Here is a 15030-nt window from a genome sequence, read left to right as displayed (position 1 = left end):
TTTTGTCACTCCTATACTTGTGGAGGATATTTTGGGAGTAAGAGAACCTCTCACAAGGTACTTGAAAGCGGTTTTTTTGGCCTACCTTATTTAAGGATGCATATACATTTTGTTCAACTTGTGATAGGTGCCAAAGAACAGGCAATCTAGGTTCTCGAAATCAAATGCCACAAATTTTTATTCAATTTATTGAAGTTTTTAATGTATGGGGTATTGATTTTATGGGTCTTTTTGTCAACTATCATGGGAATTTTTATATCTTACTTGTTGGTGATTATGTCTCGAAATGGGTGGAAGCTAAGGCCACCCAACTAATGATTCTAAAGTGGTTTCAGATTTTGTGCAAGCAAACATTTTTGCAAGGTTTGGAATTCCAAGAGCCATAATTAGTGATGGAGGTTCGCACATCAAAAACAGGTTCTTACATAGCTTGTTGAAGAAGTATAAGGTCTCGCACAAGATTGCAACACCTTATCATCCCCAAACAAATGGACAAGCCGAGGTTTCTAACCGAAAGGTGAGGTCCATTCTAGAGAATAAGGTCAATCCAACAAGGAAAGATTGGAGTATGCGACTTAATGATGCTTTGTGGGCTTACAAAAACGCTTAAAAGACACCTATTGGGATGTATCCCTTTAGGCTTGCATATGGTAAACCTTGTCACCTATTCGTTGAGATTGAGCATAAGGCATTTTGGGCTATTAAGAAATGCAGCATGGAGATGAATGGTGCTGGAAAGCAAAGGAATTTACAATTCTAAGAGCTACAAGAGCTTCACAATGATGCATTTAAAAGCTCACGCATTTTCTAGGAGAAAACGAAAGCATTTCATGATAATATGATTTATAGAAAACAATTATGCATTGGGAAGAAAGTGCTTTTGTTTTATTCTCGCTTGCAATTATTTTCGGGTAAATTAAGATCACTTTGGATTTGACCTTTTATTGTTACTAATGTGTTTTCTCATGGTGTAGTAGAAATTCGTATCATTGTTACTGGAAAGGAGTTTAAAGTGATTGGGCAACGGTTGAAACCATATTATGAGAACTTCACTTCCGAAGTTGTGGAAGGAGTAAATTTTGTGGATGCACTCCCTCTGGAGGAGGCTTTGCAAACAAGGAGCTAGTCGAGCTGACGACTTTAAACCAAGCACTGCATGGGAGGCAACCCATTGGTTTTGTATCTCTTATGTTTGTTTGTTTTTTGTCATGTTTTTATTTTGCTTTATTTTCTGATTTTTGACTTCGTTATATATCATTTTAGGTATTTCCCGCCTTAAATTTTACATTGAATGACTAAATTTTACATTGAGGACAATGTAAAGTTTAAGTGTGGGGGAGTGTTTATATAGAGTTTTTAGCCTTGCTAGATTTCCTTTAAATAGAAAACCAAAAAATAAAAAAATTAATAATCATTAAAAAAAATGATAAACTCCTAAGTTTAGAAACTTGTGCCTTATGCTAATGGAAACATCATGGTTATAGGAGTTGAGGGACCCTTTAATAAAGTTCATTCATAAAATGGCAAAGCTCAGGTTTTAGAAATAACATGATAGTTGTTACCATATCTCGGAGTTGTCACCATATCACCTTCTGTTTTTTATTTTTGCAAACTGTGGGGCACCATATCGAATTGTTATCACTGCTAGGATGAAATAAAGTGATTGAATTACTAAAGAGAAAAAAAATAGACCAACCAGAGTATATATATATAAGACACCTGGATAGCAACATGTGTGTGTTTTCCCTAGGGCTTCACAAGACCCGTCCACGATACCCAAACCCACCCGTACCCGCTAAATCCGTGGGTTTTTAATCCATACCCGCTGTATGTGGGTGCGGGGTTGGTTATGAAAAAAAAAAACCCGCTGTATGTGGGTGCGAGGTTGGTTTAAGCTAATACCCGCCCATACCCGCCCAAAAAACCCGCAGATTATATACCATTAGATAAAGCTAATCCTAGTCGTCCATTATGAAACCCTAATACTAGTAGATAGGATAACTGATAACCATCATTCACTTTCTACACTCTTCTCTTGTTCGGCCTCTCCTCTTCTTCCTCCTCAGTTCTTCTTCTTCACCTACGAACGACAATTACCAGAAATCTTCACCAGAAATCGACAACAACAACTTCGAATCTTCACCAGAAATCGACAACAATCGAAAAATCAACAGATTCAACACTTAATCTTCATCTGTGAACTTCCTAGATATGAATATTTTGGGGGTTTTGTTTTTTTTTTCTCACTTAATCAAGGAGAATAGAAGTTACTCTAAATACTTGAATATAAAGCGGGTTTAAACCCGTTTAAACCCATACCCGCCCAACCCGTAGCGAGCGGGTAACAAAACCCGCCCGCTGTTTGTGGGTGCGGGGTTGGTTATGAAAAAAAAACCGCAGTCTGTGGGTGCGAGGTTGGTTTTAGCTTATACCCTCCCATACCCGCCCATGTGCAGCCCTAGTTTTCCCTATCTCCGTCGCCTAAACAAGCGTGGAACGTAGGATCCATGCATGTAATCTGCTGACAACAAGCATGCGCTTGGATTCAAAAGATCTAATCATGTTGTCAATTAAAAAATGAAAAAAGAAAGAAAATAATTGTTTTTATTATTGTTCAATAAAATCGACCACTGGTTCCCTTGTATATGCCAGCTGAGTTGATAATTAAGATTGTCGACCGATGGTTCCCTTGTATATGCCAGTTGTGTTGATACTAGAATTCAGACCAGTATCTCAATCGAATAGAATTTTTAGGTTTATCTTGGCAATGACCTTCAGACAGATATGGGAAACACCTTTCACCTTAGTTAACATTCACAAACACATCTCCATATCCATCTTCTTAATCTATTCATGTGATCGTGGTTAATTAGATTATGAGTATTGTGGTTTGTTCGACTTTCTGAGTAGAGATTTACTTATGCATGAATTTGAGTTCACATCAGGGTACTTCCTCCTGTAATCATTGATAGTATGCCAACTAAAGAAATTGTTTAGTGTCGTTCTTAAATTTTTCACAGGTAACTAGAGTTGGAAATATAGGTCTTGTGGGTATATCTCTGGTAAACCCTCACGAGATTATAACTCGTCCACGAGGGACACCAATGGATTCAAAGGCTTGTTATACATGCTAAGTATGAATGTATCCTCAACGAAAGGAAAGTTGTTGTATGTATGTTTTAGAATTAGTTTAATTTGATTTTCTTGAGGACTAGCAAAGTCTAAGTGTGGTGGAATTTGATAGGTGTCTTAAACACCTTGATATTTATCCATCGTTTATACTTTCTTTGCTAGTTTTTTTGTAAAATATGTATCTTATGTTTGCTTTTGAGTGTTTGGGTACTTTGAAGTTATTTGGAACAAAAGAAGAAGAAACATTGCTTAAAAGGAAAAAAGGTACAAATGATGTTGGAGGCAAAATTATTTCTCACTATTTGCTTTCATTTCTTCATCTCTATCTGAAAAGCATGTCGGCTTTAGTGATGCAAATTTATCTGTCTGAAAAGCATGGAAACTTTGATGATGAAGAGAAATTGTAGATAAGAAGTGGATCTGAGAAATAAGAGACGATTGTAGTTGGTGGAGGAATTTGAAGAAGAAGAATAAGAAAGTATTCATTTGGATCAAGAAGGGCAAAACATCATTCCATGTGCAGTGTTATTGGGAGCATAGTGGTGGAAAAAAATGGCCGTCAGTTGGTTGGCCCTTATCTACTCTATCAGGGTGGCTATATCCATTTGCATATTCCTACAGAAAACCTAGAATTCAGAGAGGAATTTATTTATGTTATCATTAATGTCTTTTTTCGATGGCGGCACCACTAGTCAGAGAGAAACAAAAAGATTTTATATTTCAATCTTGAGAAGAACTGGTTAGCAAGGAATATTAATGAAGAAATTAGGTTTTGAAGCTTAACAGATGAATTAGAAGATTGGGTTTGTTTCTGAATCTGAGATCGAGAAGAAGGAAAGCTGCTGAGAGCGTGACCAATATCTTTCTCTTATAGATTACCTTCAAATTATTTTATTTCTTTTGATTTACTTTTATTGCATTGATAATACACAAACCCCCCTTGGTTACTTAGAAAATTGAAACTATAATAGCTACAATTGCCTCCCATGTAACGAACTCTTTCTTATCATATACTTTAAAAAAATGAAATTATTTTTGATGCATACGACAACGATCAACTAGACAAGATATAGTTTTGATCAACTAAATTTGATGACAAGCTTGAGATAGCAACACTTGTGAGTTCGATCAAGCAATGCTCTACAACCCCATTATTTAATATAACATTTTAGATGAGGGAAAACATTGTCAATGCTTTCAGAAGGAATCAATTCGAAAACCTGTTTTTGCGATTGGATTAAAGAGAAGAGCGAAAGACAGAAAATACTTTAGAAGAAATGTAAAAACTGGTCAATTTTTTCCATCTTTGTTATTTTGAAAAGATCTCTAGCATTCTTATGTTTACATCCAACGCCTATCTTGGGGCTGTGAAATTATTTCAATTAAAAACATGTTAATGAAACACCCTTCTATTATAATTACCATATTAATATTATATATGAAAAATACTTAATATATGTGTATCCTAAAATAATGATGCTTCGTAACATGTGATGATAATAAACTATTAGAAAAACTTACTTGTGGTACCTCCGTATTTACAATTCATCTACTAAATCTTAAATAATTTTCAAACATATATGGCCATCAGTCATGATTTATGTATTCATATGGAAGATTATATCACAATTAATACATGGTATATCTATGTGCTTATAAACCAAAGTATATTAACTGATTCAAGAAATAACACATAGATAAATGCATATAGTAAGAGATGGATGTTCATGAACCATACATTTTGTATCATCAACATTTTATTGCTGGAGAATTAACATGATTTTATATGTATCGATATTTTTATAAACTCAGGCCTATAATGATATTCTTTGGGTCATAAAATGGTAAAATTTTGTATAATGCATACATTTTGAAGCATACATAGATTTACACAATATATTTTAAACTTATATAACATCATCTGACAAATGTATTTCACGTGTTATGGAGATATTTCCTACATTCTAATCGCGTTGTTGTTGAAATATTCCGATACACATTTAGTAATATAATGACATATTATGTACATTCGTTAGGCATCTTGTGTACATTGGATATTGGGCGATATTTCTCCTGTTAATGTTGTTCAGAATATTGGCGATATTTCCCATGTTATTTTTAATGTTGTTCAGGATACTGACGATATTTCTCATGTTATTTTTAAAGTTGTTCAGGATACTGGCGATATTTTCCATGTCAGTTTTAATATTGTTCAGAAATGAAATAAAGAAAAATAAAAAAACAAATATTTAGTAGATTTTACGTGTTATTATTATAATCCAAATTTTGATGTTGAGATTATTAATTAGTTGCTCTCAAACTTATGTTGTTTGGATCGAAGCGAAACAACTTTAAATATTTGCCTAATACATTGTTTGGATCCAAACCCAAAAATTACTTTTTGGCTTTTGAAACCAAAAAAATCAGAAATTAATTTGGATATCCGAAACCGCTTATAAAAACAAACGACATACCTTTTTGTGAAGAAATGCTTTTGACATCTAGATCCTACTTATATTTCTTACTTTATACGGAAAATAATTTTTACATTTTACTTCTAGCATCCAAACACACTAAAGTGTTCTTATTTTGCTGCAAAACGAACATTGTATTTTGCTGAGAAATACACTGTATTTTTCTGATTTCTCCAAATTCAAATTATGTTTGTCACCATTAATTAATTCATGGTTTTAGATGACGACGTTATAGATGACATGCAACCGTGCTTTTGAACCTTTTTTCTTGGCCTTACTTCTTCTTCTCTCTCTCCATTCTTTATTTAGTGAAGGGAGTCTTCTTCTTCTCACATCTCTCTCTTCCCAAGACAAACTCTTCCTAGTTCCATATCTCTCTCTGCCTCTACTCTTGCTTTAGCTCAACTATCCTGAAAAAAGCCCACAGAGAGATTAGTAAAAGAGGACCCAGTTTTGTCATTCATGGATTCCATCGATTTTGTTGTGACACAGTTTCTTTTTGGTATCGTCTCTATCTCTCTTTGTGAACTCACTTCTCTCGTTTCTCTTCTCCTCCTTTTTGAAGAAGAGTTAATAGCGTTTTTGTCTGGATGTAGGATCAGCTTTGGATTGTAATGCGGAGGGCTAGGCTAATATAGTATCGTCACTCGAGAGCCATGGATGATTCTTACGAAGGTAATTTTTTCTTCTTCATCTGGGTCTTCAAAATTTGTAGTTTTTAGAGGTTTGTGCAATCTGGGTTTCTCTTCTTTGAGGGGTATTCATTGATTATCTCATAAAAATTATTTCTTTTTGGGAAGATTTTTGTTTTTGTTGCAAGTTATGATTTTTATTGGTGGGTTTTCAGCTTAATTTAATTATAGGGTTTTGATGTTTAGTTAATTTGGTTACGTTTAATTTGGGGGTTTTAATTGTGTTTTTGATCTGTTATTTTTTGAATTTATTTAAATTTTATTATATTTCCTTTTTGAGATTTTAGATCAAGGGATTGTTTGGATTGGTGTTATCAAACTAGAGATCTAGCAGTTGTTGATTAGCCTTTTCTTTTTCTTTCATGATTTATTTTTGGAGGGTGCCTCCCTTCTGAGAGAGTGTTGGTGAAACGCATAACCATCCGTGAGCAACTCGCCTATAGGTGGCGAGCGCCCCATAAGTTAGGTTTTAGTCCTATTGGATATAAAAAAGAAGAGACCTTTCCATTGATTGGTTTTCACCAAATTTTGTCTAAAATTTTAAAAATAAAATTATTTTGTCGGTTGGAAAGGTAATGCATGCATTTTTTATTAATGCATATGAACTATTTGAATGAAAAAAAAATCATCTAATGCTGAGTTGGTTAAGCTGAAATTATTACAGACGCGTTATAGAAATACAATAAACTTTTGTGGATGCTGAGTTTCATTGGTAAGTGGTAGGAACTTCATATCGATTTAGGTAAGTTGCCTAATATCTTCGACAGTAGGTGTTTTTATTAATATTAGTCAACCAATTTTTTTTTTTGTCTCTTAAGTGTTCTTTAACTCAGATGCACAGTGTCTTCGAAAAAAATTATATAAGAGAGTGTTTTTAAGGTCATCTTTAGCTGAACTAGTTTCTAAAGCATGGAAGGAGTTTGAGTGTAATAAATAGTTTCCATGCTTGCGCTTGCATTATGTTATGAGTCTCTATATCTTCCATGCTTGCGCTTGCATTATGTTATGAGTCTCTATATCTTGTCTCTCTGATGCAGTATGGAGGTTTTTTTCGGTTCTGAAGTTTAACTTTTTGAATGATTAAAAGTTAAAACAAGCAAAAGATATGTGTTAAATTAACAAGTTTTGTATTTGTGAGATTCGGTTGGCATCACCTTCAACTACTGTTTTTGTTTCAGGTTTTGTTCTTGATCCTTCACAGTGTAGCACGCTGAATATGGATGAAAAGAGAGAAATTATTTATGGAATATCAAAGTTGCATGGTGCCTCAGAAATGTTACAATCATGGAGTCGAAGAGAACTTTTAGAGATCCTGTGTGCAGAGATGGGAAGGGAAAGAAAATATACCGGGGTAACAAAGGGTAGAATGATTGAACATCTATTGAAAATCGTGTCAGAGAAGAAATCAACAAAACGAACAGAATGCTCAGAACACGATTCACAACCTACACAGACGACAAACCAGAACCCCACCAAGAGGCAGAGGAAGACGGATAACCCCTCGCGTCTTCCTATAGTGACTAATACTTTTGCTGTTGACAATGGCAATTCTCAAGCTAATGTTAAATTCTGTCCAAATTCAGCTTGCAGAGCTATGCTACATCAAGAGGATGCCTTCTGTAAGAGGTGTTCTTGTTGCATTTGTTACAAGTATGATGATAACAAGGATCCTAGTCTCTGGTTGGTTTGCAATTCTGAACCACCATATCATGATGACTCCTGCAGCTTGTCATGCCATCTTGAATGTGCCTTTAAGCATGAAAGAGTTGGCATTGCTACTATGGACGGGGAACATGAAAAGCTTGATGGCGAGTTTTATTGCGTATTTTGCGGAAAACTCAACAATTTGCTTGGGTAAGTTTTGCTGTGCACTCTTTATTCCAGCTTGTTTCGATAGCTTATATTTTGGTTGAAGGGTTTTTTATGCTCACAAAACTTCGTCTTGCATTGTGGCCAGCATATCAAAATCTACTATTGTCCTAGTGAAAACTTAGGGGAATACTTTGCACATGAGCCGAATGAACTTTGCCTTGGGAGTTGTGTCTCACTCGTTTGAGCAACATTCTTCTTTTAGTAAACCTTTTAGAAATTTGGTGAAAGTTAGCAGTCGATTTACTGGATTAAGTCTCACACCATAGGACATTAGCAAATCAGATGATTGAATTCCCAAAAGAATATAACTTGTGAGGGAAAAGAATTGTCTTTTTAGGTGCCGAAAGATGGTGCTAGTTGAATCTTTAATTACAGCTTTCTAGCTGTCTTTGTTATTCTCAATAAAGTACCAGCCACCTAGTCTTCTTAATCTTCAAACATTTTTATAATGTATTTCATACACAGAATCTTGAGGATCTCCTTAGTGTAACGATCTGGTTATCCTAGCAGTTCTCTTCCAAGACTGAGATTCTGTTAAATCACTGAGTTTTAGTCTCAGGAGCTCTGTATCCATATTATTGTTTTACATTACCAGCCGATCGCATAACTGGAGCTAAGTTCGTCCATATTATTGTTTAATATTACCAGATAATTTTAGATAAGTATAACAGATATTTTGTTGGAATTTCTGGTTCACTTACTCAAATTCCTGAAGTTCTGCGAATTGTTCATGAGGTGGTCATAGGCCAAGAGGGTGCTTCTTCTTAAAGATTTCTGCACTTTTAAATGTGTGAGTGGTTTTTAGCATGTAAAACTTCAGGTTTATAAAAGTTTTTTTGGAACCAGAGGCTGTTGTGGCTAAGGGGATGAGCAATTGGAACATTCAAACTGGGGTGGTGGTAAGGATTTAAATTGCTAAGTAGGTAATTAAGAGAAACTAATATTTATGTGGCTACTGTCAGGTTTAGTTACGTTTGCATACTGTCAATGGAACAACTCACACAAATTAGATTATGATTTTGATTTATCTACGAAATGTTTGGAATATTTAGTGTAAACAAGAAATTCTTTGGGATGTTTAGTAAGGCTTCATCATTTGTTATTTATATAACCTTACCGAGAATTGAGTGCTGTTCCTCAAGATGATGCATCATAGGATTCTGATCTTAGGAGACAGCTCAGGGCTAAAAGCACTATGTTGTGTCATTAGCAGGTTATCTAGCTGTAATATCTTTGAATATTTGGGATAAAGAGTAGTGTTATTGGGGATGTGATGAGTGTATCGTGGCAGTAATTTCCCTTGGAAAGTGAAAAATAGGGAGTGGGTGGTGACTGATCCTCTTTTTATCTGAGTGATTGTACTGCGTGCATGTAACTCTTGGGTCACAACCTATAAATAAAATTAGGAAAAATTACCCAAGAGATCATCAATTGTATTGTCTTTTTTGTGGCATTTGCAAAGGATCTTACTATAGCACAGTCAGACTGTAGGAAGCTATTGTGATCATTCCAACTAACATTTCCTAAATTTAAATGTAGAATATTATGTCCTGTAATAAAATGCAGGCTTGACTGAAACAGTGTGAAATGGATGTGGAGATGGTACATCGAAGGAATATTCATCCTGTAGCTGGGAATACTTAGCTGACCTTTTGCATCATAATTCATCTCCTTTTGAGATAATTGTTTTATCCTTTTTCATTTAGTTTCTTTTTTGCTGCAGACTAGAGTTCAGTTAGTTGCGAATTATTTTATCATTTTTAAGCCTATAAGCTATAGATATTTGGATTCCCTTTTGGCTTGTATCATTCCGGAGATGCTTTCTGAATATATTTTTTAAGTAGCTTTCTTTTGCATTATCTGCATTCTGCAATTTTGAGTTGGTTTCAATTATTTTGGACTTCATAATGATGCACATTGCCTCTTGTACGCTGCCTTCTCAAAATAAACTTTCTGGACATCTTAACTCAAAATCGCCCCTTGGATCAGCTCCATGTAGGTCCCAGTGAGAATTGTGGTGCAATAGCCCTCCTTTATAGTTATAAAACCTTTGAAGCCGTTAGTCTTATTGACTATCTTTTGCCTTCCTTTTCATTCTGGAAATGGGATATGAAAAGCTCTCTTCCAGTGGATTAATTGCTGATATGTATTTTCTAGAGATCTTTTATTTCTACCCAAGAGGAAAGCATTCTAAACCGAGTTTTTATGTAGAATAAACTTTTTGAGCTTCTAATACCCTCTCAATGTGTTGGTTTTGACACGTCTTCTCTTAATGCAGATGCTGGAGGAAACAATTAATGGCTGCGAAAGATACTAGACGAGTTGACACATTATGTTATCGGCTGTCTCTCAGTCAAAAGCTTCTTCATGGAACTAAAAAATACCAAAAGCTTCATGAGATTGTCTGTACAGCTGCAGAGAAGCTTGAAGCCGAAGTAGGCCCCATAGCTGGATTACCCATTAAGATGGCAAGAGGAATTGTCAATCGGCTCTCTTCTGGTCCCGAGGTTCAGAAAATGTGTGCTGCTGCTGTGGAGTTGCTGGATTCTGGGCTTTTACATTGTTCCTTGAGTCCAGTACTTGCTCATAAGCTTCCAGGTAAAATTCCCTTATATCCCTCAAAAAAAAATTCTACATTGGAGAAAGACCTATATCCACAATACTTCAAAAAACATTTTTCGTGCTCAAGTGTTTGCAGAGTGCAAATTTAAATCTTCAAGGGTTATCAGATTTGAAAACGTATCGTCGACATCTCTTATTGTCGTATTCGGTGCCGAAGATGCATCATCAGAAGAGCTTTTAAGGTTTAACTTGTGGCACCGAAAGGCAGATTCAATTGACTATCCAGCTGAGCCCACATGCACCTTGGTCAAAGCGAAGACGAGGTTCCCGGTGCTGGATCTTTCTCCAGCTACCGAGTATATGTTCAAACTTGTTTCCTTCTTTAATAATAAAGAGTTGGGGACATCGGAAATCAGGGTTCTCACCACTAATGGCGAAGGAAGCACTACAAAGGGCCCGGTTGAAGAAAGAGGTCAAAGCCCAACAACTAACAGTAGCATCCTGTCGAATCCGTCTTCAGAGGGCGATGAATCTAACAATGTTACTCTGTACAGAGATCAAACCGAAAATCCAACCGGCAACTACATCGATTTTAGCATGAAAACTGAAATGAACAATTCTGGTAAACTTTCTGAGATTGCCAACAAAGATACTGATGATTCTCAGAACACAAGTACGGGCACAGAGAAGGAAACAACAGCTGGAGATTCTGCTTCTGTGTTGGATGAAGGAGCATCAGGTGAAAACGTTTCCATACGAAATGCAGAAATGGTCAACTGTCAGAGGGATTCGAGAATTTCATCTTCCGCAAATGAGGTATCTGATGTCCTAATACCTGAAAGCCAACAGCTTGAAGTTGAGTTGGTTGACAAGATTATTACAGATAACGGATCAAGCTCCCTTGTCACAAAATCCTTGGAGGTTGTACCATTTGAGGGTCGTGGGTCTGATGCTGTCCTACCCATCACTCCATTGAAACTAGAAATCGTCAAGGAAGGACCGGGAAGAAATTCAAGACCAAAACCCACTAACGAGGGGCTTGAAAACAGGGCAGGAGTGCCAGAGGAAACGCAAGCCGGAAGCTCATCGAAGAAAAGTGGATCTAGGTGGGAACAGGAGTGCCCTCGAGATGGATCTTCGGAAGGAGATTTAGAATGCTGTGTAAAAGTGATCCGCAAGTTGGAATGCGATGGACATATAGAGAAGAACTTTCGAGTGAAGTTCTTGACTTGGTACAGTTTACGAGCAGCTCCACAGGAGAGAAAGGTTGTCAAGGTATTTCTCGATACATTTGTGGATGATCCAGCTTGTCTTGCAGGACAATTGATTGACACATTTTCTGAAGGTATATCTAGTAAGAGACCGCCAATGGCACCAACTGGATTCTGTACGAGGCTTTGGCACTGATGAGTTCTTGAATCAGGAAGGGAGGAAAGGAAAGTTTTTCTTGAGTCATGAGTGATTCTTGCATACATCCTTAATGACAAGGTTGTGTGTTGGTGATATTCTTTTATGGTCTGAGTAAAAATTTAACATTTTTCGATAGACATTTTATCCTCGTTGATGTAGGATAGAATTTTTACAATTTGATTCCAAGAGATGCAAGAACTTAAATCTTTTGTTTTCAAAATACAGTTCGACTTTTAATTTTAATATTCAAATGTTACTTAGTTAATCACTTTCTTAAATTGTGGTTATGATTCTAATCTCAATAACCCATGGCAGAACTACTTATTGCTGGCTCATAGTTTTGGCTCTCACATAGTATCAAAAAGAGTTCTTTTTTGTTTTGGTCTGTCTGACATTGGAGCTTGTGATACGGAATTTCTGAAAATTCAGCTAGTTTAACCAAATATATACCAAGCTAGAATACACATCCTCCAAATCTTAAAAATCAAAACCTCGGAAATTAGAGTGATGAATAAAAAGATTTAATTATGAAGAGAAGTACATAAGTTACGTAAAGTTTACTGGTCGTTACAATCATCCATACTTTACAGCATAAAATGGAATGGGAACAGCCCAGAGAAAGCCCGTCTTGGTTTTCCCCTTTCTCATGTGGATCATAACATTTTGGCTGGGGCAAGTAATGCAACACTGCAAAGTTCAGAAGCTGAGTACTTCCTGTAAACTGAATTCGGCTTAACTTCTGCTGACCTTGAGTGGAAGGACACCAATTGCTTCGCGCACTCTATTAGCTGAGGTTCAGAATAACCTGTATGGAAATTAAGAGTTTCATCCCAATTTGGAGTCTTGTTGAGGGTGCACCTTGCTGCATAGACTGCAGAAGCAGCCAACATTGAAGGACAGAATTTTAGCATCCCATAGTGCAAGAGACCCAATTCTGTCAAGAAGAAAGACATGTTCTCCATCTCCTTATCTGCCATTGCAGCTTTAACGAATCGAACAAGGAAAACGTAAGGAGTAGGGCCGGATAAACTCCATCCAAGCTTAGCCAAGATTGATTTTTCCATGCCTAATATGTGTTCTTTGCTATAAGCTCTCTCTGAAATACAAACCAAGTCGTTTACCATTGGTGCCCAAATGTCTACATACTTACTGGCAAGGAGCATAGAACTGATGCCTAGTAACTGCAACTCCTTCATATGAACAAGGCGGGTTGAAAGGTACCGATCAATAATTTGTACTGTGAGATAAAGGGTTTCTGGGGATAGTTTATAGACGTGGTGAACTTCTATCAACCAGTCTACCAGAATCATCCTCATATTCTCGTTATTTTGATTCTGCGAACCCATATAGTCATGAATTTGGATTGAACTCTCTGCCATTTTGTAAAATTGGTACAAATCTTTGACATATTCCACTGCTGCCAACTGATTATCAACATCTCCTGCATCAATATCCACAATTTGGGTCTTCTTTGTTTTATCAACCAAACCACTAGGAACCTGGCTACTAGCAGATAAAACTGATGTTGAAATCTGTACATCTTTCACCGATGATTTCTGAGTTCCAGGCTTTTCCTTGTTACCCTCTTCTGCATCCAGGCTTATCTCAATTACTACCGTCTCTGGTTTTGGCTTTTTTACTACAACGACCTCCTTTTGAGGAGGCTTGTTGGTTAGCTTTCTTTTCGGTACTACAGCAACTCCATCACCAAATACTGGTTTCTTCTTATTGTTAATTTCAACATTACAAGCTTGTGCAGAGAAGCCTCTGGTTACAGGACGACTAACCTGCTGTGATTTCCCATAGACACCTCGGATTACCAAATTCCCAACATCTCCCAGGGCTCTGCGATTATTCCTTTCCGGTGCCTTTGGCTTGGGTATTCCAGCAACAACACCATCTCTTTTCTTTTGTGGAGGAGCTATTACTCTAGAAGCCATCTCTGATTCCTTTCCAGAATATGATCTCAATCTGCTCTCGCTGAAATCAACAATCTTTCTATTCCTCTCTGCAAATCCCGTCTTTAGCTTCTTTAATTGATGTGTGAAGTAGAAAAGATGAGGATATATTTATAGAAGTTTCAGTTCCCTATTTTGGAACCTATGAAAAGCAGGTGTCTTCGTTTTGGAAACTACACCTTAATTGATTTGAATTTCAAGCCGGTTTCCGGTGTCACATATTTAGCCGTTGCAGAGAACCGGAAAGTGGAAACTACCGCGTTGCTTTAAGTTAGGGTTAGATCAACACATCAACGCGTCATGATTCGGTAAATAACAGACTTTATCGTGGTTCTAATAAGTTAGCATGTTAGGATTCTTTTAGTTAAAGAGGAAGACCCTGATTAAATACAACCCTCTGTTTGTTTGTTTGTTTTTTTTTTTTTTTGGTCGATCAATATATTTCAATTCATTCAAATCAAAATAGGGATTACATGATCGCTTATAATAATAACAAAAACATCAAAATACAAGATAATTAATCCCCTAATACAATTAAAGATACCAATTACAAGTATATCGCGAAGAGAAAGAGCGATAAACCGTAAAGATACCCAATTTTTGTTTATGTAGTAGGGAAAAATGATGGTATTATCCGGAATCAATCCCGACCATTTAATCTGATTTTCTTCTTCTTTGGTAAGAGATACTCCTGAAAGAAAGGAGTACTTTGCCCGTAATCTTGTATACCAAAACGAACCTGGATGCCCTAAATCTCTTATGTTGAAAATAGATTCAAAGCGATACCCTGTTGAATGGTTGATGTTTTTGAACCGAGAATAGCAAGCCACGATCCAGCCATGAAGATTTGAAAAAATCGACCTCAAAGCGAAGAGACAATCGTCCAAAATGACGAAGTAAAATCGCCCCAAATGGCGAAGAAATATGCCG

At 36.4% G+C, this 15030-nt stretch overlaps 1 protein-coding gene and 1 pseudogene across 3 annotated transcripts; one reads left to right on the top strand and one right to left on the bottom strand.

Annotated features, from left to right (window-relative positions):
- Positions 1-5887: 5887 nt before the first annotated feature.
- On the top strand, positions 5888-12407 carry LOC113358361 (VIN3-like protein 2). 3 transcript variants are annotated; one of them, XM_026601912.1, is made up of 5 exons: positions 5888-6108; positions 6203-6281; positions 7477-8152; positions 10449-10768; positions 10869-12407. In XM_026601912.1, exons 2-5 carry the CDS (start codon positions 6263-6265, stop codon positions 12137-12139), a joined length of 2286 nt encoding a protein of 761 aa, XP_026457697.1. In that variant the 5' UTR covers positions 5888-6108; positions 6203-6262; the 3' UTR covers positions 12140-12407. The 3 variants fall into 3 exon arrangements, with proteins under 3 accessions (XP_026457697.1, XP_026457696.1, XP_026457694.1); XM_026601911.1 differs by having other exon boundaries at positions 5895-6108; positions 6209-6281; positions 10860-12407; XM_026601909.1 differs by having other exon boundaries at positions 5895-6108; positions 10860-12407.
- A 240-nt stretch (positions 12408-12647) lies between these two features.
- LOC113361998 lies at positions 12648-14360 on the bottom strand (annotated as a pseudogene).
- Positions 14361-15030: the final 670 nt, after the last annotated feature.

The sequence above is a fragment of the Papaver somniferum genome, chromosome 3 (genome assembly GCF_003573695.1).
Source record: "Papaver somniferum cultivar HN1 chromosome 3, ASM357369v1, whole genome shotgun sequence".
Taxonomy (NCBI): Eukaryota; Viridiplantae; Streptophyta; class Magnoliopsida; order Ranunculales; family Papaveraceae; genus Papaver; species Papaver somniferum.
This window is presented reverse-complemented; position numbering and strand designations above follow the sequence as displayed.

What these genes read in the sequence shown, in the direction of transcription:
- LOC113358361 (XM_026601911.1), top strand. An exon ending in AAACTCAACAATTTGCTTGG is followed by an intron (nt 8,153 to 10,448) that starts GTAAGTTTTGCT and finishes CTCTTAATGCAG; the next exon opens with ATGCTGGAGGAAACAATTAA. An exon ending in ACTTGCTCATAAGCTTCCAG is followed by an intron (nt 10,769 to 10,859) that starts GTAAAATTCCCT and finishes TTCGTGCTCAAG; the next exon opens with TGTTTGCAGAGTGCAAATTT.